Source organism: Ptychodera flava, chromosome 14 (genome assembly GCF_041260155.1).
Source record: "Ptychodera flava strain L36383 chromosome 14, AS_Pfla_20210202, whole genome shotgun sequence".
Lineage (NCBI taxonomy): Eukaryota > Metazoa > Hemichordata > Enteropneusta > Ptychoderidae > Ptychodera > Ptychodera flava.
The window spans coordinates 18,746,445-18,769,583 of record NC_091941.1 but is presented as its reverse complement, the minus strand read 5'-3'; the positions used below and the strand labels follow the sequence as shown (position 1 = coordinate 18,769,583).

Here is a 23,139-nt window from a genome sequence, read left to right as displayed (position 1 = left end):
TATTACGCTCATACATTTCTGAAGGTATGAATTTTCAATGTCAGTGACTTGGACCTAGGTCAGGTTTGTTCATTACCTTTTCATCGGCCAATGCCGTGATCAGAATGGACGCTCTCTTCAATCGCAGTGTCGTCAACACTTTCCTTTCTCTCAGTGCTTCTCTCTGCGCTACGCTGTCATTGTACTGTTTTTGCAGGACATGAAGATGTTCCTGGATCTGAAAAGAGAAATATAATGATATTTCAACTGTATAAATGCAGGAACAGACTACCATACCATTATATATTGTCCCTAAAATCAAACACGATAGACGCAGATAGTGCTGGGGGGTAGCAGTAGAGGATAACATTGAAGTGCTCATTAAACACTTTCACACTCAAACTTTGATACAAGCCAATAGTATTCTTTCATTAGGTTGGCCCTATACACGGAAGGGGGGTTGGGGGTTGGTTAGGATTGCTTAAGAAATTTGTTGCAATGCTTGAAGACATTTTGAAATAGTTCTGTCGAGAGTGCTGTATGGACATCACAGTTTGAAAAGACTGTGAACATTTATTTCCCTGAGTAATAACAGCAGTCAATTTTTTCAAATGTAAGTAGTTGACAAAGACATTGTGACATGGCGTGTGACTATGCTTCTCTTTAGGACACTGATTCATTACATTACCTTGGCAAGACTTGCTTGTTTTTCTTGAAGATTTTCCTGTGCCATCTTCAGGGCTTCTTTGGCTTCATCAACACGTCTCTGCTTTGGTTTCACCATCTGAGGGCAGAAAAAAGTAAACGAAGAGGGTTTTAAAATGAGTCACACAGATCAAAAACTTTCACTGACAGATTAAAAGAAATTACACATTGAATGAAAATTCCATATATACGAGGTTTAAGTTTCGATGTAGCCATATTGGACTTTTTCTATTTTGGTACTGATGAATTTTCAATAACTACAACAATTGACTGAAAAACTGTTTTTTATAGTATAATATCCGGTTCAGTCTGGTTGTCCTGTTACACTATTTTCAGTATATTCAATGACACCATTTCTCAAATTGCTGGCTACTGTTTTATAAATTGAACATCGTATTGACATGTTCATTTTGTAGGGAATCTATGGTCAATCTCTACAACTCAAATGTGAGATTACATTCAGAAAATTCAAATTGTGACAACAGGGTAAATGAATTTCTTTCATTCTGTAACAATATCTAATGCATCAAAAAAGTGAAAAACTCCCTCACCAGAGCAAACAAATTTGACATTACCTTGTATACGTCATTGTAATGTTCCAATGCCAGTACCCACTGACACATCGATTTGCACGCTCCCGATACGTGCCCTACTTTTTCCGGTACAAAATCCGGCATTCTGGTCAATTTCTTCAGTTTGACAAACACCTGTTGCAACAAAACAACACAATACCTTTGATAATGAACGCCACACCAATAGCGCAGTTAAAAAGTTACACATCATTACTACTATTAATGATTTTTTGAGTGCTTCTGGTAACATCATATTATCTGTCTATCAGATGAACTCTATGCTTCAAGCAACATGTAAATGAGCTTCTGCTTGAAGATTTTTCTCCAAAAGTATGTCTGCTACTAGGCATGTATTCTCCTCTTGCACCTTATTCAAACCAAATTATAGAGAAAGTACCATAAAAATTCATAAAGTCACCCTTAAATACTGAGAATATGTGCCTTCTTTGGGGATATGATCATTTGAATCAAAGTTTCATAACATCCATTTTTTTCCCAACAAACTGCCGCACGTAAATGATTACCTTATCGGGAACACCGTTCTTGTCAAAAGTCACCAGTCTCTTGAGGAATCCTGGATCACCCAGCACCTGTTTAGCAGTCTGCCAGTCTGGTTTGTGTAGGAGCAAGATACAAACGGCACCCATGACGTGCATCACCAGGTCTGGTGGTTTGCTGTACACACGGATCTCAGAGATATCGGACTTGTCCAGGGAGTCCAGTGATGCGATAGCTTCTTGTAAAGCAGGGATGACTGAATTCAAGTCTTTTTGGGCTTGCTGTGAGATTAAACATACGTCAATGTCAACACAGTGAAGCTTGACAATTATGTAATCAACACACCTCTCTATTAATGACGACCAATGGTGACACAAGTTGAATAGAATTTGGTATGTCTATTGAGGTCTCTTTTCTATTACAGTAACCTGTTCACTTCCAAGTTTCTTTACATAGGTCCACGATTACAACAGATAACTACATTGGTTTGGGCTAAACCATAGTGCAAATCGGTTTAGGATACTTTTGCTGTTCGAAAGGGGGGTCCATGATTCATCTAATTTCTGTGACCACTCAAAGGAATCAAATGGAGATAGTGCAACAGCATTTGTTGAAATATATGCAGCATCACAAAGTCTGGTATACATGTATTGTGCCGTGCAAGATCGCCTGAGCCGCGGGTAGATTTTGGAAATAAATCTCTTCCTTGGGTGGACATGCTGCAATTTGCGGTGAAACAAGGCAATGTACACAATGGCACAGCTGAAAGGAAAGTCTTTATAATCTTCCAACAACAAGAACATAACATCATTTGAGGATGTTTTGATATAACAAGCACAACAGTATCACCAAAATGATATAAAACTTAGGCTGGGGAATCAATACCAAAAATTCAAGTTACTCTGTGCAGCACTCACATCAGCGTACTCTTCAACTATTTGAGCTTCTCTCTTCATAACTGCTTCTTCTTGTTCCACAATCTGTCTGACTTCATCCACGGCCTCCTGGTCCTTGGAGAGCTGCTCAAGCAGTAACTCAGTGTCCTGAAGGAAAAAAAATGTAAAATATCATCGTGTACAATCAGAAATTTAGGCATACAGAAATATAAGCAAAATGGTGATTCATAAACAAACTGTGTCCCTTTCACTCCATTTTCCAGTTTCTTTTTCTGTCTGTAACATTTCCTCTTAACAATCATAGGGTTGCTTCAGCCACTAGAAAATCATGCATACCAACTTCAGATCATCTTATGTACATGTACAAAGATACATCTATATATTGACATAATTTCATCAACTTATTTTAGAAATATAATAAAGTATACGCTTTATACACATGGCAGATCCGTGTATGAATGCCATACATACCCTTGCTTTTTCTTCAATCTTAGGACCCAGGGCTTTCAGTTCATCCTGCATGGTGTCCACCAATGAGTTTGCTTCAGACAACTTTGAAAGACCAACGTACAGACGATTTCTGAAACAGGAGGGTGAAAATTTGTATTTTTGTCGATACTTCAAAAATTCTCTCCAGTAAAATATTCATTTGTTTGAGAAGTTTTAAACTGTATTATTATTTTGAAAACAGCACAACAAAAGTGAGAAAACAAATCATATTACTTTTCAGTTTGAGAGACTAATGATGTATCCTTTCAACTCACCTGTTATCAAGGAATTCTTGTCGGTTTTTTCTCAGCATGTTTGAGTAGAGTTGAATGAGGTCCAGGTAGCTGGAGGGTGTGGTGTAGTAGTGACGTCTCAGCTCATCGTAGAACTTACCGGTCATTGTAGTGACGTCCTTGTGGATGTCTACACACACTCTGGCAATGTTCATTTTCAATTCCTGTTCATAAATCGTAAAAAATATTCAGTACTCAGATGTGAGAAAAGAGCAGTGCTTCAATTTTTCTCACACTAACACACAATCACGTACTCGATGCTACTACTGCCGCACTTTTTACTGCGGCATACTATTTGCATGTTTTTTGTAACTCTTTGGCATTTAGTATTGTAGTTTCTTGGACACAGTGCACAACACTGTAAGAGAATGCACGATACTGTTATAAATGTAAGGTGGCACTAGAGTACAATCACAAGTATGTGAAGATGAAATATAACTTGCTCAAACACACATATCACCAGTTACCTATAAACTTGCTTGTATAACACAAAATATTGGAAAATATTAAATAGTCTCAAATCATCAAGACATTAATTGTTGAGAATGGGACCAAGGATGGGTGATATTTATGCAAGATATCACATCTGACTCATTAACATTTGGGAAAACAGATTTCCCAGTTATTGTTGTTGCACATACAGTATGATAGCTTTAAGTGTTCTGACTGCTAGGAAAGAACACTAGAAGACAGAACTAGGGTAAGGGAAGCCACCACCTCTGTGATGTTTGAAAAAGACAAGAATACTTGCCATGGGATCATGTCCATCTTCAAGGCCAAAGTCAACGTTGGCAAAGTAGACCTGCGCCACACTCAGCATGGCCGTTTCTGTCCACTCATCGTACCAGTCTATGGTGCAGCAGTTGATCAGGGATGGATGCATGCGACAACGATGACGGAAGGTGGTACCGGCGGGACTCGTAGCCAGAACCACATGCAGCTTGCTTCGAACTCTCTGAATATGTGAGCACCACAAAATAAGGAAAATGTCAGAATATTTGCAGAACATTCTTCATGGACAGTCACTGAATTCACATGCACTAAAATCTACAACAGTAATTTTACCCCAATGGATATATGGTTTCAACTGGCAAAACTTCATTTTGATGTGCTGATACTAAGGACAGCCATTCATCAAAAGACAATCATTTAAACATTAAAAAAGTCTTCAGGTCTACATCTCTGGGTACATACTTTTGAATTCTCAAACTTTTTCGATTCTCTTCTGCTCAACGACTCCAGTGTATGGACTTACTTTGAAATCCGGAATGAAAATTAAGTTTTCACTATCTTACTTTCAGGATTCTACAATCTAAGTTTCCCCCTTGTATTAATAAACAGGCTAGCTGCCCCCTTCTATTTACATATTAGTAGCCACCATAAGGGGTAAATTGCTTCTTTGACCAAAACTTTTGCTCACATATTCCTTATTTACTTCTGAATTGAGGAAGAGAACAACTTAAACTTTCATTCAGAGCACCACAACTTTAATACTTTCACTTTTGAGGCGCATGCACATATTTTTGAAACTATATAACCTTATCTCTGTGCGTCTCAAGCCAGAGTTTTTTTGATTTTCTAATATACTGAAGACCTTACACAGATCTCTTGAGGAATACACCATATTTTACCTGGATGAAGAACGCATAGACAGATTCCCTGGTATCAGGAATTTCTGATTCAATGGCGGCGCTCTTCAGATCCATGGCTATGGCATCCAACTCGTCGCTGTCAAATAGATCCGGCACTTCTCCTGAATTCAGGATACAGTTGATGTCTTCAAGGAATGATTCCTAAGGAACAAAAATCATCAGACCAAAATGTATGGTTAGCCACTATGATTATATGAATAACAATGTAAAATGTAGAAACACTCAAAACAGCCTGTAGAACATTGCATTGGCATCATGGCCCAGTGGGTAGGGTACCAGACTCTAGCATGGTGTTGTGCCCTTGAGCAAGGCACTTCACTCCTCATTGCTTCATGGGGTAGTGGGTGTCGAGTACCTCATCTTGTATATAGGTGTTACCCATTGGGATACTCTTCATTGCTCAATTGGGTTGTGGGTGATGGGTACCTAATCTTATAAATGGGTTTTATCCCACTCCTCATTGTTTCATGGGGTAGTGGGTGTCGGGTTTCACATACTGTAAATGAGCTTTTCACCCATTGGATGGAGTAAACTAAATAGAAAACTATTGAATTTTTTCTAACATCAACATGTTCACTCTGTGAAAACTTCTCTAGAGATCATAAAACACTCAATCATATAATCCACAGCCATAATTGACAGAGAACTATCAATATTAGGCAGTGATCTCCAGCCATAATTGACTGAGAACTCCTATCAGTATCAGACAGTGGCCTTATGAAAAAGCAAATCCAGATATCCACATCAAACATGTTACATACTCACCTTTACAATGTCACTATCTGTCAAAAGGAAGACAGTGTTTACACCCTGTACTCCAGTTTGCCTGAACACTTTCTTCAAATCGTCTCTGAAATCCAGCTGGTTGTAACCCCTGGTCAGGGTCAGCCTGTAGAGTTCACATCCAGCGATGTGACATGCCAGTTGCACGGAGCTGCTCTTTCCCGTGCCGTCCAGACCGACCAGTAACATGTGACCACTGGGCTGACGGAAGACTCTGGCAGCTCTGGTGATGTGCTCCACGGCTTCTTTGAAGAACACTAGCATCTTGCCAGCCTGTGGAAGAAGGGAACATAAAGAATGTGATCTTCTGGACTGACACTTTGCTAGGAGACACGGTTCAATAACTGTTAATGGATGTGCTGAAACAAATAAAAGTCAGCTAAACACACATTTTCCTTCAGAATAACCATGAGCAAAGCAATCAGTACCACGTTTATATTTGAAGTCATTAGGCAAACTTTTGATCAAGTAGGAAATAGTTAAAGATGTCATATACTTAGGGAGTCCAGTTATGGTTTTAGATCAGCAATAAATTCGACAGAAAAAATATTCTGCTGATGCGCAGCATGCTAATAAGGTTATCTCTGATTGGTCCATTGTCGCTATTCACAGCGACTTAGGGAGTCTATCTGTATTGTTTTAATTATATTGGTAAGATTCAGTTACCAAATTGGATAACAGCTTATTCAATGCTGCATATTAGCCCAAAATATTTTCATTTGCATGTTCTACTGGGTCAAAAAGTCCTGAATGTGTCTGTCTTTGATACTTTTGAACATATTTCAAACGATTATTGCACTATTGCACCACTGTTACAAAATTTGAATGAGTCAATTGATGGTACATGATACTACCACGATGACTTGCTGTAAGTGTTTTTGCAATCATTACACCTTTATTATACACAGGCAGATCAGTGCTTGCTAAAACTTAAAAGCTATTGGAATTTCCAAATGTTCATATATAGATTGTTCATATTGCAAATTCTTTCAGGAAATCATTTCTTATTACCAAGTCTTTGACTTGCGGCTCTAGAAACACAAGGTGTATTCAATAGAGAGGCAAAACACATTGACTGAAGCACTTACTTGTGCGTTTCCATAGTTCAGTCTAATCTGGTATTCTTCTAGGGCAGCAGCTACTTTCTTCTGATCCGTTATCAAGGCATAGTGCCTCCCTGAAGCCGGCGCATTCATGTTGAGAAAGTCTCCAAACATGATTGGTTCATCTCTAAGCTTCTCTGCTGTCCATTTCACCTAAAAGATGTAGATTGCAAAGTTGAAATTAACGTTGCTCTGACAGAAATCTATCACATCATCTTATTTGATTGATGGCAAAATTCTGTTTACTCAACAGTATTGGTCAATTTCATACATGATACCAAATGAAACGGACATGTTAGTATAACAACAAATCTTACAGAAGCAATGTATTTTGTACATTAAATAAAAGAAGGACAATTCCTGAGATCTTTGAACATTATCCAATTATACATTTCACAGCTTAAGGCCTGGTAGCATAGTGTACTGTACGTGTAACGTAGTAGGTCAACATAGCAAATTCTACCAGTACAAACACTGTAATAGGTATGATTTGTACAGTATTTCTTTTCGCCATAGAAAGACATTTCTAAATATTTTCTCATATAGCATTTTATGATTGAAATCCTCTTTCACATAACATTTTCCCCCTTAATATCCATTTGAAGGCTTTATATATACTAAAACTGGTCAAAACAAGCATATTTTCATTGCCTTTCATGAGGAGCTTTGCAAAAAATTTCCTAGCTTTACCTTGAAGTAGTTGTGCAAGTCATCCGCCAGAAACTGGAAAAACTGGAATCTATCTTCGTCACTGACCAATCTGTCGTGTAAGACTCTGGTGGCTTCATGGGCAAACAACTGTGCAGTGTTGTCATTTGTGGTGATCACTTTGTCATCTGCTTGTAGTAATCCTTGTACAATCTGAAACACATACACAGAATAGCCAACATCACAAGATATTCTCATCGAATTGACACTGGCAGTGTAAAAATATTTTATTTGTGAAAGGACTCTCTAAAGAAGGGATAATGAGTGCATTAATATATAATCATTCAAGGACGCTTTGTTTGTAATCTAGCAAATGTTACCTGCTTGACATCATTTACCAGTCTTGAAAATATTGATATTCAAACACCAAAACAAATCGTTTTTTTCAAATCTAATTCTTCGATTCTTAAACAAATGTATTCAAATATGCAAAGTGTACTAATGACCGTCATTGATTATGCAAATACTGTGATCATGACTCACTGTCATTGAATGATATTTATTGGCCAGAAATTGTACACTATAAATGACACTAACAAAGTTTCACCAAAGGCAAAAATGTTTATCATTAGTTCCTTACGCTTGAGAGATCTCTGAGATTGAACGTGTAGTGGGACTTGGCCGGGGTTGGTAACATGTTGCCACTCATCTTGTAATAGACAGCAATGGACGCTGACACCAACGGTATCATCAGCTCTTTGATGTCTGGCATGAAGTCTTTATTCTCAAAGAATCTGCCCAGTTGAACTTGATAGATATGCTGTAAGGACTTCACTGATGGCTGTGGTAGGGCCAAGATACTGCAGAATGTAAGGCAGAAAGACATGTGAAAAAAATCGATAGTGGTGTTCTGTTGTTTTCTTTGAAGCTGCAAACTATAAAAGCCACTTCATCACTCCAAAGAAGACTGTTTTAATTTGGTAACATGTGGAGGTATAAATATTTCTTTTTATGTTTTGTATGATAGGTAAGGATTGTAGAAGCCTGAGAACACCAATACGAGGAACTTTTAAAAGGCTAGTAGCTGCAGCTTTTGATGATTTTTTTCACCATTTTTGTTTTGAAGGTCAATGTCAATGTCAATGTCAAGTTCTTGTTCCACTCCCAATAGCAAGTTGAAGCACCAACTATTTAGCTTGTCAACACCGAGCCTATAAATGTAAAATGCACTGTAACGGTAACTGTTTACAGTTGAATTCTAGTCCGGACCAGAATTCACAACGATAGCAATGTAGTCTACACACGTACAAGCTAAGTTGACACGCTGAATACTGCGTATCTCAAAGGGCTTTGCATTTGGGATTTGGTAGCAGAACAAGAAACTGTAGTTTACATTCAAGACAAAATAGTGAACAAATCATTAAAAGTTACCTACAGCTGCTTCTGAATGATGTATTACTGATATGACATATGGCAAGCACCGGCATTGAAACACAGCATACAAAGCCTATACACAGATGTACATTTCTTGACCTTTGACTGGTATTACATGTATTGATACAAATGAAATCATATCCAATTCTCTGGCATGAATGTTTTGAGGATTTTAATCCTGTTGTGACTCACTTGAAGTGTTTCAGAAGTCTTGGACTGACAACATTTCTACCTCCACCTGGTGGACCACATGCTGCTACCAAGTTGACGTCCAAAATATCCTGTACAGAAGGTTGTGCAAAATAATGCATTGTTAGAAAAAGTGATGGAAATTTGAATCAGATAAAAACAAAATGGAGTATTAAATTGTGATGACGTTTCATGTCAGAGAAAAAGTCATGGAAGTGTTATATATTACAATGCGTTAGTTACAAGTTATGTTGAATATTCCAGATTTTCAACTTTCACCACTAGGGGCAACTCCAGTGCCTCGTTTGACAATAAAATCTCACAATCAGATTAAGGAAGGTATAGCGGTGAAAGGACAGATAGTCAAATGCTGCGTAAATGTATTATTAGAGAGGATTATTTTATACAATTAAAGATATCATGCACACTGATCGTTGATGAAATGCTACTGTAGATTGTGTTATGGAACACTTGATATCGTTTTAAAGTGCCCTGTCAATGACCACATCTCAACAGCTGATGGTGTGATTACACAACTGTACACATGCAACCCACCTTCCAAGCCAGTCTCTTGACATCGTAGAATCCACCCAGTTCAAAATACTGCCTCAGAAGTTCCAGTGGAGGCTGAGCTCCATACTGTTCAGGTGCTGGCATGTTCAAATCATCAATGAATACTATCACCTGGTTTGAAAAAAAAAACAAAGGCAAAAATCAACTCTGTGACAAATTTATCATTGACTATTGCACACATGAGCAGCAGATAAGACATGGAAAAGGCATAGGCAAGTCCTTCCAATGGGGTACAATATTACACTTAGCTAATGAATATTCTCACAAAGCTTAGACACTTTTAATATACAGTTCTACAGTATTTTTTGTTACAGACCAAAATATTTTGGTCAAATGGTGACATTGGGACAGATTGGTCACAAATGTTTCTTTTCCAGAATGAATTTGTGAGATACCTGGTGATGACCTGTCTTATAATGGCTGATTCACACAATATTATATGTCAGTTTTGTCATACTAATTGGCGTTTTTGTTCAGGGCAGTGAGCAGGGTTCCTGAGTTATCTTTATACTGGGGTTCCCTATACTATATTAATGCAATCAGATTAGGGGACAGCAGAAATGTTACCAGGGTTTCCAAATCATTTAACGCTTTTCCACAACCTTAGCAAACCCACTGCTTTTCTGCCAGTCTTTCCATACTTAGTCAACCAAACAATCATTTAGATGTTTGTACCTTCTTTCCTCTTGGTCCTCCCATGGAATCTTTGCTTCTCTTGATGAGTTTGAAGAGTATCTGAGCTTGAACTCTGGCGGCGCTGGTCTGGGCACTCAGTTGTAGTGTAGTGTGTGTCATGCCGCCTGCCTGTTTTCTGACATGCCCCGTCATCAGAGCAAGGTCAAGGTTGTTTTTCTCCTCTACCAGGACTATAAAATGCAAGATGGTATTCCTGATGTAAATTTATTGGAACTTTTATTGAAATGTATCAAATTAGACGATGATTATTGTTATGACTGTCTCTATGAAATTACATCATTATTTATTTTGACTGGTTACATAAACTGACTTTGACCGAAATGGTATGCAATCCTAAAATTTTATGCAAGTAAAAACAATAAAATGTTATCCATACATTAAGTCAATATCATGAAAAGGCTTACAAAAGTATGATTTTTGATGGTTTTTTTGAAATCCACCACCCCACTGTTTTTCTACCATTTTGGTAAAAACAATTTCATTAAAACAGTAACATCAGTAAAGGCAGTATGGCAGAATTGTTTTCTTTTGAGAAGAGGTACACAATTGGTTAAAAAAATAGTAAACAGATAGTAGTAGACAGGGAAAATGATTGACAGTTATCTAAACTGATTTTAAGAAAGCTACCATCAAATGCTTAGCATGCCAATGACTTATATCTCATATGATTTTATATGACTACTGTTCTCTGATCAATGTTTACATTGCTCATGCAAATATCAAATATTTCATCACATAAACACTGTCGAGGATAAAAAGAATATTTCAATTACCGTCATTGTTGTCCTGATCATCACCAAATATTCCCGCCGTCAATGCCGAGATGTTGGACAGAATATTCTGTCCCTTGTCCGAGTAATTGAAGACGTCTCCGAGAATTGTGCCGTCTTGAATCGTTGTCCCTTTCTCTGCGGTCAGTCTCTTCAGCATGTGGTTGATGATTGCTGATTTGCCGACACCAGACTCACCTGTGTTCAAAGCAAAGTCATGGATCATACAGCGGTACCTTTACATGACATCTGTGAATGAGTTACTAAGAGGATGAGTTACTAAGAGGAGTTTTGCCATAATTTCTGTTGTCTAAGTCTCTGCTATGTGGTCATTTAGAGGTAAAGTCTAATTCAATAATATACACCCTTCACACGAAACATCAGTTTATTCTTCTTCAATACTGTTTGCATTTAATATTGTCATTATAAGTGTAAATCTTAGATTTCCCAATGTCACAGAGAGCGTTAAATAAATCTGTGGAAAAGAAATCATAACTCCTTGTACAGCTTTGTTATGAGCCTCAGGCAGCTGTGTGTTTTTAAAGTGAGAGTGTCATGCTAATAGTCTTAACCCTCTCACCCCATTTCCATGTACAGAGGTCCAACTTTACCACAGAAAACAACAGGCTTGGGCCAAACCATAGTGGTAAAAGGGTGTTAAATAATACAGTGCTGAGAAAACTCTTGGCATGATTACTGTGGCTTGGAATGAGAGAAATTGACAGACGAAGCAATTTTGAGAGAGTTGTGTCCCGTTACCTGTGAGCAGAACTGGGTGTCTGTTGACCAGTAGCAGGCTGGCCAGGAATGCGTATCTGACCACGTCTACCGTGGGTACCAGCTCTCCTTCCTCAAGATCCACCTTCTTACTCATGTGTGTGGTCACTCCCATCTGTTCACCGATGGAGACGTGTGCAACTCCCTTGTCAATCAGTGACTTGGTGCTGGGTACCAGAGCATCCCAGGGTACAAATTTACCATTCTCAAAGTTGATGAAGTAGTGGAATATGGTTCTACTACCAGATGGTAATCTGACACCTGAACAATGGAAAAACAAAATTAAATTAGATCTTTAGATTGTCTGACCTAACAGGTTAATCTTAATATGTTTCACTTCTTTAAGTTTCTTTTTTTTTGCAGAAACTTTCCTAAGAATACATCCTTTTGAAATCTCAGTCCCTCTGTAAAACCATAAAGTATGAAATAATTTAGCCACTGTAGTGTCTCAATTATCTTATGCTACTGTTATTTCTCATGGAAAACACATTAAAAATTCCTGAATTCTATAGTGATACAATTATAAAATTGTTTTTTACAATAAAAAAATCCTGATTTATGGTATTGATATAAATTATGATAACATTTACCGTAAAACTTTGGCCTTTAACTTTTAAGTATGTCACACACTCACATGTGTTTAAAAACCACTATCATTGTAACAATTAATTTGTTTGCCTGATAAGTTTATAGTATGTGCAGTGCTAGTGACGTATTGAAAGCCTTCTTTATAGGGAAGTGTGGAAATATTATACTCTAATGTCGATGTAGGATGGTTTGAGAAAAGTTACACAAGTGTAAACAAGGTATTTGCATATCATCAAATGTGGTTCCCTCATTTTTCTTAAGCTTATAAACACCAGTACAGAACACATTTCCATTGGTGAAATTGTAATGGGACAATTCTGAAAAATTTGAGAGTCGCTATTGGTAGACGGTTACTGTTACCTAGTGGTGGCTCTACATCAAACATTTCACGCGCAAAGTTGTCAAATTCATAGCTGATGTCAATCTTGACTTCTTCTTTCTTGTTGGCAGGCCTGGTGTTGATGCCGCTGTCATCATCACTATCGTCCTCTCTCTTCATGACGCCACCGATGGACCATGTGTAGCAGAAGACAAAGATCTTTCCCAGCAGATTCAGGAACTGGTCTGGATGTTTCTGCAGGTACCATTCTTTCTCATTCCTAGGAGATGACAGAAAAGACAGTATGTAGATAATATTTTGATAAACAAATCATCAACCAATCTCTGTTTACGAAATGTTGAGGTCTGCCTGGGAGTACAATGCAGCATTTTGCTTTACCTACTGAAAAATATGTATCCCCTGGCCACATTACATTGTGAAACAATTGATCAAATTTGAGAAAAACTGGGCATTTTACTGCATAAAAGTGTAATAGACGTGTAAAAACATGTAAGCTTTCACAAATTTTTTGTATTCATTATGGCGTTTTTTGAAGAATTGGTTTGAGTCAGCAACTGGTTTACCAAACAGAGTCATTGTCCCGATATATGAGGTGTTTTATTTATGTGATCATAAAAAGTTTACAAATTAAATGGAGGTCAAACCCCTTCGAACAAATTTCACTTTTTAAACTTATGCGACAATTTGAGACGGTCCCTTAGGAGCATATATTTCTTAGTAGGTACCAAAGTTATTTCACTGTATCCATTATCTACACATGTATTGATTCTGTCAACCAAGTAAATACATGTTTTGAGGATCAGCTTATGAGAGATGAAACCATGGTTACCAACTTCTAAATCATATCATACAGAAGTGACTAAAACAACAGACAGACAGAATAACTTTGTCAAGTAAGATAGCTTGATGAGTTACATACTTGTTTTTATTCTTCAATTCCTGCAGCTTTTGTTGCCTCTCTCTCTCCTTCTCTCTTTCTTTTTCCCTCCGTCTCTCTTCACGTCTTTGTTTTCTGCTACTTCTTGAAGATCTACCCGATGCAGCTGAGGTCATACCAGTGGACGGTTGACTGTCTCCACTCGATGGTCTCACTTCCTCATCTGTAATAATTATAAAACCTTACACATCAGCTATCCAGATCTTGAAGACTTTCATTTCAGCTTTAAGACAAACTGACGGCTGGATGATTTTTTCATCACTTAAAAATTTCTTAAATTCTTGTTGATAAGTGAAGTTTAGGAAATAACTGCCTGTCTGCCTGCTGTGAGGCAGGTAAATTCTTGACAAGGCAGGTGAAATTTTGCAGTTGCCTGCGTGACGGACAGTTGGAAAACATTTCTGATTTGTTGAGATTAGGGGGCAAAGGAGACTGGGTATGCAGTATTTATGACACTATGATAAGGACAGGTATTCAGACATGTATACCTTTTACGAGAAAAAATAAATACATTAAAATAAAAGCTGTTTGTTTAAAAAATATTTTAAAAAATTATAAAACAAGTCATCGTTGATGACACAGTCCCCACTTGTTAATGGTACTTTGATTACATGTCCTCAGAGAGGATAGAGTCCTCTTCATTAATTAGGTCTGTGATAAAAATACTTTGATACAGATGGCGCTCAATGGCCAAGAATGAGTCCATGGTGATGAAAACATAAAACCAATGTAGGCCACCATCCTAAAGTTCATAAAATGAGTCAACTAGGAATTAATCAACAGGATGTTGTGAAACATTTTTGCATACAATTCTAACACTTGACAGATTATCACTGGAACCATATTTCATAAAGTTTGATGCAGTATTTACAACACTATGAGATCAACATCTGTATCGAGTTTCATCACATTTGCCGTTGTATTAATTTGTGGCTATATCACCCTAATTAGGAAAGTTCATTACTTATGCAATTACAAATTAATTAAAATGACACTGATAAATGTCTTTTTCAATGTTAAAACAATGTGAGCTTAACATCAGTTAACATCTGTATAAAATTTCATGAATTTGATGCAGTACGTATTTCTTGACATATCAGCCTACTTACGAAACTTCAATAATTGACATGTTACTGCTACATGACGTGAAACAAATTGACGAGCATATGTATGAAATAGGTCAATGTCCTTGTACCAACTTTGAATGATACTGGTGGAAATATGTCTGAGTTATGGCTCTGTACATTTGAAAATTGTAACAAAATCACCGCCATGCAGCGATATTTGATCTTACTGTTTAAAAAATCAACATGTATATGTATGACGTAAGTCAATGTACATGTACCAACTTTGAATAAGATCAGTTGAGACTTGCCAGAGTTATGGCTCTCGACATGGAACAACCATAACAAAATTGCTACCATGTGGCCATATTGGACCATCTCGTGAAACCAATCGACATACATATGTATAAATAAGTCAATGTCCTTGTACCAACTTTGAATAAATATGCTTGATACATGTCTGAGTTATGGTTCCGGACATGAAAAAATCGGGAAAAAAATGGCCACACGGAGGCCATATTGGATTGTATCATAAAACAAATCAATGTGCATATGTATGACATAGGTCAACGTCCTTGTACTAAGTTTGAATAAAATCGGTGAATAAAATTAGTTGAGACATGCCCAAGTTTTGGCTAAGGACATGAAAAAATTGTAACAAAATGGCTGCCATGCAGCCATATTGGATCATATCATGAAACAAATTGACATACATATGTATGACATAGGTTAATGTCCTTGTACCAACTTTGAATAAAATCGGTTGAGATATGCCTGAGAGTATTATGGCTCTGTACATGAAAATCGTAACAGAATGGCTGCAAGGCAGCCATATTGGATCGTATCACATAACAAATTGACATGCATATGTATGACATTAGTCAATCTCCTTGTACCAACTTTGAATAAAATCGGTTGAAACATGTCTGAGTTATGGCTCTGTACATGAAAACATCGTAATAAAATGGCTGCCTAGCGGCCATATTGGATCGTATCACATAACAAATCAACGTACATATGTATGACATAGGTCAATGTCCTTGTACCAACTTTGAATAAAATCGGTTGAGATATGCCTGAGTTATGCCTCTGTATATGAAAAAAATCGTAACAAAATGGCCACACAGCAGCCATATTGGATCGTATCACAAAACAAATTGACGTGCATATCTATGACATTGGTCAATGTCCTTGTACCAACTTTGAATAAAATCGGTTAAAACATGTCTGAGTTATGGCTCTGTATATGAAAAAAATTGTAATAAAATGGCCGCCTGGCGGCCATATTGGATCGTATCACAAAACAAATCGACGTGCATATCTATGACATTGGTCAATGTCCTTGTACCAACTTTGAATAAAATCGGTTAAAACATGTCTGAGTTATGGCTCTGTATATGAAAAAAATTGTAATAAAATGGCCGCCTGGCGGCCATATTGGATCGTATCACAAAACAAATCGACGTGCATATCTATGAAATTGGTCAATGTTCTTGTACCAACGTTGAATAAAATCGGTTGAAACATGTCTGAGTTATGGCTCTGTACATGAAAAAATCGTAATAAAATGGCCGCCTGGCGGCCATATTGGATTGTATCACAAAACAAATCGACGTGCATATCTATGACACTGGTCAATGTCCTTGTACCAACTTTGAATAAAATCGGTTGAAACATGTCTGAGTTATGGCTCTGTACATGAAAAAATCGTAATAAAATGGCCGCCTGGCGGCCATATTGAATCATATCACATAACAAATTGACGTGCATATCTATGACATTGGTCAATGTCCTTGTACCAACTTTGAATAAAATCGGTTGAAACATGTCTGAGTTATGGCTCTGTACATGAAAAAATCGTAATAAAATGGCCGCCTGGCGGCCATATTGGATTGCATCACAAAACAAAATCGACGTGCATATTTATGACACTAGTCAATGTCCTTGTGCCAACTTTGAATAAAATCGGTTGAAACATGTCTGAGTTATGGCTCTGTACATGAAAAAATCGTAATAAAATGGCCACCTTGCGGCCATATTGAATCATATCACAAAACAAATTGATGTGCATGTCTATGACATTGGTCAATGTCCTTGTACCAACTTTGAATAAAATCGGTTGAAACATGTCTGAGTTATGGCTCTGTACATGAAAAAATCGTAATAAAATGGCCGCCTGGCGGCCATATTGGATTGTATCACAAAACAAATCGACGTGCATCTGTATGACATATGAAGTAATCCTTGTACCAAGTTTGAATGAAATCGCTTCTTGCATCTCTGAGATATCTGCGTGAACGGACGGACGCACGCACACACGCACGCACGCACGCACGCACGGACGCACGCACGGACATGACCAAACCTATAAGTCCCCCGGACGGTGTCCGTGGGGACTAAAAAAAATATATAAAAAATTTTGCTCCTGCATGCAACTTTTCAAAGTTACCTGCCAAGATGTCTGGTTGGTTTTTTTGCACATATTTCTTACACTTACTTGGGATAAACTGTTATTTGTTTTTGTTTTAAAAAACAAATTCAATCTGGGTAGCAAAGTTCTGAGGTGTTGGTCTGATCCATTGATGAGACAATCAGATAAATTATATCAGCAATAAGAATACAAAATGTATCTTTGCAGAAATGTGACCGTACCTGGAGACCCGAAACCTCCATGATCTGATAGAAACACCAAGAATGCCTCCAGCAAGTTGCACAGGGTGGAAATCATACTCATCTTGGGTGCTGGGATGTGTTGATGTTTGTAATACTTCTGTATGAATTCAAAGCCTGGATCAACACTCTTATCAAACAGGGCCTGCATATGAGCCTTGCCGCTGGCTGGAATCTACAACACAGACAAACTGACGCTGTAAATTATGAACTTTGCTGTTCAAAGAGATGTGTCATCTACAGTTACTGTACAGCCTTTATATGTTGACTTACTCAGACAAAATGTGCAAGTCCTATTTTCAGTGATGTATGACATTTCAGGGTAGTGAGATAAAATGCACAGTTGATACATATATATAATACATATAGCCTATACCAATCTTTACATTGCTACCTGTATTTTCTAATGCTCTATACACCTGTATGTCACTGATAATTTTAAAACAAAAATGTGATTTTCGCAAATATCAGGGAGAAAAGGGTTCACAATCAAACAAGGTGTAACCTATGAAGATGTGCAGACTTTTCACACTTGTGGCAAAATAATGTATACATACATCTCTTGGAAGTCGAGAAATCCATGTCTTGACAAATGGCTTCCAGCCTAGATCAACAGGATCCTGAGTGACAATGCAAAAGAAACGCATCATTGCAATGTACATCATTCATTCTGGTAATCCTCTGTTTTAACATGTCACAAACAATCCTACTATATTCACCAAGTATCTGGTTGACCGTATTTATTTATTCCTTCTTTAAGTGAGATAAAGAATGGTAAAACCAGGAAAAATAATGCGGGGAATAAACTGTAAGGAAGAAATTATTTCATAGTCATTGACATTTCTGAAGTAAAAACTCCTTCAAATACACCATATTCAGTATTTTGATTCACTTACCATATACACCATGGCACATCTGCTGATAGTGGCAGGACTGGCCTGTGATAGGTTATCTACTTCAAACAGCAACCTCATGCCAGGTGTGAGGCTTATTCTCTCACCATTGGCCAGACAGAGTAGCTTGGAGTCGTCCAGCACGGTGTTCAAGTTTTCAACCCAGATGGTGTCTACCGGTCCGTCCAGGACAATCCATCTCCAGTCGACGGGGATGTCGTCTCCGTGGTCCGCTTGTGCGTCATCCTGTGGCACCAGTCCATCGATGATGGATTCACCGGCGTAGCTAGCCGTGGGCGAGTGTCGCGACGGTGTAGTGGGAGTCTGAGGTAGTGGTGAAGATACGCACAAAGGGAAACTATATTAGCTGATTCAAATTTCGATGACATATGACCCTCCTTTGACTGTGTCCTTTCATGATTAAGTTATACTGTGGATGAGGCACATGTAAACGTAACATGCCAGAAAGTGCTGTGCACACCAGTGGCACAGTCATTGCATCATTGTAAGTGAAAACCACAACCCAAGCTTGCATGCTGGGACCACTGTTTGTGATGTGCAATCTTCTCTCTTCCATTTTCTTTTTTCATAAATTGGGTGTAAACTCAACAATTTCAACTGTCCTTCCACCAATAATGGGTTAAACTTTAAATATGTGTGTCACCGCAAGGTTGGTTAATTGTGTTTTGTGATGCTATACAGCATGGTTACTCACAAACTGCCTGTGTTAAACATACCATAGTGTTGTTAACAAAAATCATGGGGTGCTCTTGTGAAAATCTGCACAGCTGGTATAAAGGGCAACGAGGCAAGACTGATCTCTTTCATCGCCATAAATCAGTCATTATTGTTATTATTATTATTTTAGTATAAAATCCTCATCAGTCCTGTCAGATTAATTTGTGCCAAACTTGTTCGTAAATATTCAAGTTTATGATCATCAAAATATTAGAATACACCCACTTCTGTTAATATGGAACTCAAATCACCGTATTATTTGGTGTGAATAGGAAGAATTGGTTGCTTCCTTTAGCAAAGTGACATTGCCAAATCATCTTGAGCATAAATGTACTGAAAAATTCTGTGTCAGCTGGTAAGTGAACAAGGATGTGATTTGTCAATAGTAAGATTTCAGAGCACGTGTGTCAGCAGTCACTGCAAGCAAAATCTTACCGCACGAGATCTACTCGCACTTCTGGGATGAGCGCTATCATCATCCCATCTGGACATCTTGTGGTGGTAATGATAGCGTGGCAAAAATGAATTCGACATTTAATGCACTACATTGCGTACTAGACGCGTACATGAACATTGTTATGTGATATGGTAGTGAAATGTGACAAAGTTTGGATGTAAAATGAACGTCGTGAAATGAGAATGCCTTTCACTATGTCACTAAGAGGTATGGCAAGCTTTGCTCTGTAAAGACATTTGATGCTACAACATCAGTGAATTTAATCGTAAAATCATCCCATAATGAACGGCAAAGTTTTAAATAGGAAATACAAGGTGAACATGGCATTTACAATCTGCAATATTTCTGAATTACATAAGATGAAATAATGAGTAAAACAAAAAGATGGGCAAATGAATCTACAAATGAACAAATATGAATGTGAACGAATATGAATATGAATGGATGAAGGAATGAACAAATAAATAAATAAATAAATAAATAAATAAATAAATAGATAACAAAAAAGAAAAAGCAAAAGGAAAGTCTCTCACATGCATACGCACAACAATGCCTATCACAAAATAAAACCAGCAGATGGGAAAACCACTGAAGAAACTTCTAAAGTGTGAACACTGTAAGCAAAAATGGCTTGAAATCTAATTTGTAAGAAATATTAAACTCTTGCATACCATGGTACCCTCAGTGTAATTGGTCACTGTTGTGGATGGCCTACTAGCATTGCCGGCTCCATATTCTCCCTCATCAGACATGATTTGTTGATTCGAGGTGTCCTTGGCAAATTTTCTGACTGCTGATGCTAGTAAACCATCGGTCCATTCCAGGGTGTTGGGGTCAGTCTGTCCATACAACTCACCCAGCTTCACACACTTGGGGTTGATGCTGAACAACTCCACATGACCCTTTTTCCCTTGTTTATGCTGTGTGGAAATCAGGGAAATTTTGTGGAGGGAAAAGTTAGCTCAGTGAGAGAAAGTAGTCAATGTAATTATAGAATTTACCAAACATGATTTCAATTTATCATCGTGTTTGTGATACCTCATGATCTAGAACTCCTTATTATGTTGAAACTTACAATTATACTTATTGAAACCTACAATTACCGAGGGCGATGGCTTTTATTCCCATAGTATTACTGTACAGATGTTTTTCGTAATGTCTTATTTGCAATTTACCCAAGTAAATACTGACAGTTTTCAAACGTCAACTTACAAAAATTTAATCACAACCTGCATGTCCATGCGTAAAAATTTGAGTCTTACAATTCCATGTAAATGTCATGAGTTACAAGCATCCTTTAAATTTTTCCTCCTTGTTTTCCAGTATATTGGTCAGCCCATCCTATCGTCAGTGACTGGGATGCATCAAAGTGAGGTGGGAAAGAAATAGACATGCAACTGACCACAATAAATACTGTATGATTCTATTCATGTCATATGGAAATGTGATCAAAATGATTCTCACACTAGGAAGAATTTAATTCAATTTCAAAATCAATAACAAATACCTATATTGTTTACATACTGCTGAGGAGAACTTTTGTAGAGATGGGCCTTTTTTAGACGGTGGATCGCAACCTTTTGTGGCGGGAGCTTGGATTTGTTTTAATGTTGCAGATTTCAATAAGTGATCCTTACACATATGTGAAAACACTTGAAATAGTTGACCTGCTGGCGAGTAACTTACAATAAACTGTACGCTTGTGCCTTTGTCTTCCTCTTCATCTAGACGAATGGTTGGTAGCACGATTAGCGCCCTCTGGAGGATACTACGCACAGTAGTTTTACCACCGCCGGTTGGGCCAACCAACATGACACCATGACGAACCAGAATCTGGCTGTGCACCTGCTTGACTTTTTCAACCTGGCTTGGCCAGTTCTGCAAATTCATGTCGCGAATTGCAGTCGCTATGGCTTTCTGTAGGAGATGATGACAGCAAAGATGTGTGAGATGGGGATGGAAACGTAGATGAGAGTTGCACTCCATGTGTTCAATAAGATTTTGTGTGGGTACACACTGTCATTTTCAATTTTCAGAATATAATACTTTCTTAGCATGATGAATGCTAATGAAACACTAGAACACAAAATCTGTTTCTATAAAGATCTAAAGCTGTTGCCATTCTACAATTCAAGGATGATTGCATTCTCTCTGTGACAATAATTGACCATACATATTCTTGTTCATGAGGCCAGCTTTTTTTGTAGGTGTGATAGGCATTCCACTACTGATACTCATTCCACAAGGCAAGTCCTTGTGATGAAGAGTACAGCATACAAAATTTGTATTTATGATATGCAAGATGGTACCACTTGATGCACAAAAGGAAGGGGACCTCAAAGAAGCCCAGGAAGCCAAATGTGTACTTCGTGTAATCTCTGGAGAACAACAAAGCATCAATGACACTTTGCTCACATTTGCTTAGATGTGGCAGGCAAGATTGAGTGCATGTAAGATATTTAATAGCATCTATGGGCAATGGCTTGTAATGATCATAATGTCAAGTGCATTTGAACACATTTTGATGCACAGTTCATCAAATACCAAGGCGCTATATGCAATGGCTGGTATGTTTCCTTCATGGGAGGCAGACTGTAGAGATTTGAATCAACCCACCCTCTGAGTCAGACGCAGCAAGAATCTGCCCAACCTACTATATGTCTCATATTCTACAGGATTTGTCAGCATCACCAATACCTACCTCTAGTACACCACTGTGCTGGGCTGGTGGACTGATACCTGGGAACAGATCAGCTAAGATACTTTCAAAGAGGGGAACGTCTTCTGCCAGGAACTTTGGTAGATTGGCATCTCTCAGTGCGTGTATTAAGAGATACGCCTCTTCTTCTTCAGTCAATTGATGCTGGGCCACACTATATAGGAATAAGTCAGTTCTCAGTGGAATTTTTGACATGCTTGATTTCACTGACGATACATAACAGCATACAGTGATTCAAATAAAATTATTCATGAAAGTCAACTTTGGGACAAAGTGACTCCATCTTTAAGTTGGTGCTGCAAAATATGTGTAGTACAAATTTTATGATAGGTGGAATCTGGGTGTAGTCGCTCACTTTCAACACAAGTGCAAGCAGATAGGCAAGGGCACTGTCATCTTTCGATGCCAGGCAATCAAACCAAGAAAGACAGTTTCACTCTCTTTGACAGGAGTTGAGCAAGTAGAATACGAAAAGATTTGCCTGGAAATGGCAAAAATCACCAAAAAAAATTCCAAAGTGGCAAAAAGTGAACAATCAACAACAATACCCCTCCTTTCGGCTTCTGCAAAAAAATCAAGCGGTGAAAACAGTAATTAAAGAGACAGCCATATTGCTTGACATGGAATACCTGTACATCTATGTGTGTACCTATGTAATTTACACTTTGCGAGAATC

At 37.9% G+C, this 23,139-nt stretch overlaps 1 protein-coding gene across 1 annotated transcript in view; it reads right to left on the bottom strand.

The window, feature by feature from the left end:
• The window catches only part of LOC139149628 (dynein axonemal heavy chain 6-like), a 90,638-nt gene that overhangs the window by 28,453 nt on the left and 39,046 nt on the right, over positions 1 to 23,139 (bottom strand). Inside the window, 26 exon segments of the mRNA XM_070721464.1 lie at positions 77 to 217; positions 668 to 763; positions 1,260 to 1,391; positions 1,781 to 2,035; positions 2,672 to 2,797; positions 3,122 to 3,230; positions 3,415 to 3,596; positions 4,184 to 4,387; positions 5,064 to 5,225; positions 5,850 to 6,140; positions 6,956 to 7,123; positions 7,661 to 7,831; positions 8,259 to 8,478; positions 9,245 to 9,333; positions 9,797 to 9,925; positions 10,490 to 10,680; positions 11,284 to 11,478; positions 12,040 to 12,318; positions 13,006 to 13,244; positions 13,905 to 14,085; positions 17,639 to 17,831; positions 18,214 to 18,276; positions 18,553 to 18,873; positions 20,416 to 20,664; positions 21,431 to 21,661; positions 22,446 to 22,617. Of these exon segments, the coding sequence (XP_070577565.1) occupies positions 77 to 217; positions 668 to 763; positions 1,260 to 1,391; positions 1,781 to 2,035; positions 2,672 to 2,797; positions 3,122 to 3,230; positions 3,415 to 3,596; positions 4,184 to 4,387; positions 5,064 to 5,225; positions 5,850 to 6,140; positions 6,956 to 7,123; positions 7,661 to 7,831; positions 8,259 to 8,478; positions 9,245 to 9,333; positions 9,797 to 9,925; positions 10,490 to 10,680; positions 11,284 to 11,478; positions 12,040 to 12,318; positions 13,006 to 13,244; positions 13,905 to 14,085; positions 17,639 to 17,831; positions 18,214 to 18,276; positions 18,553 to 18,873; positions 20,416 to 20,664; positions 21,431 to 21,661; positions 22,446 to 22,617 (4,789 nt within the window).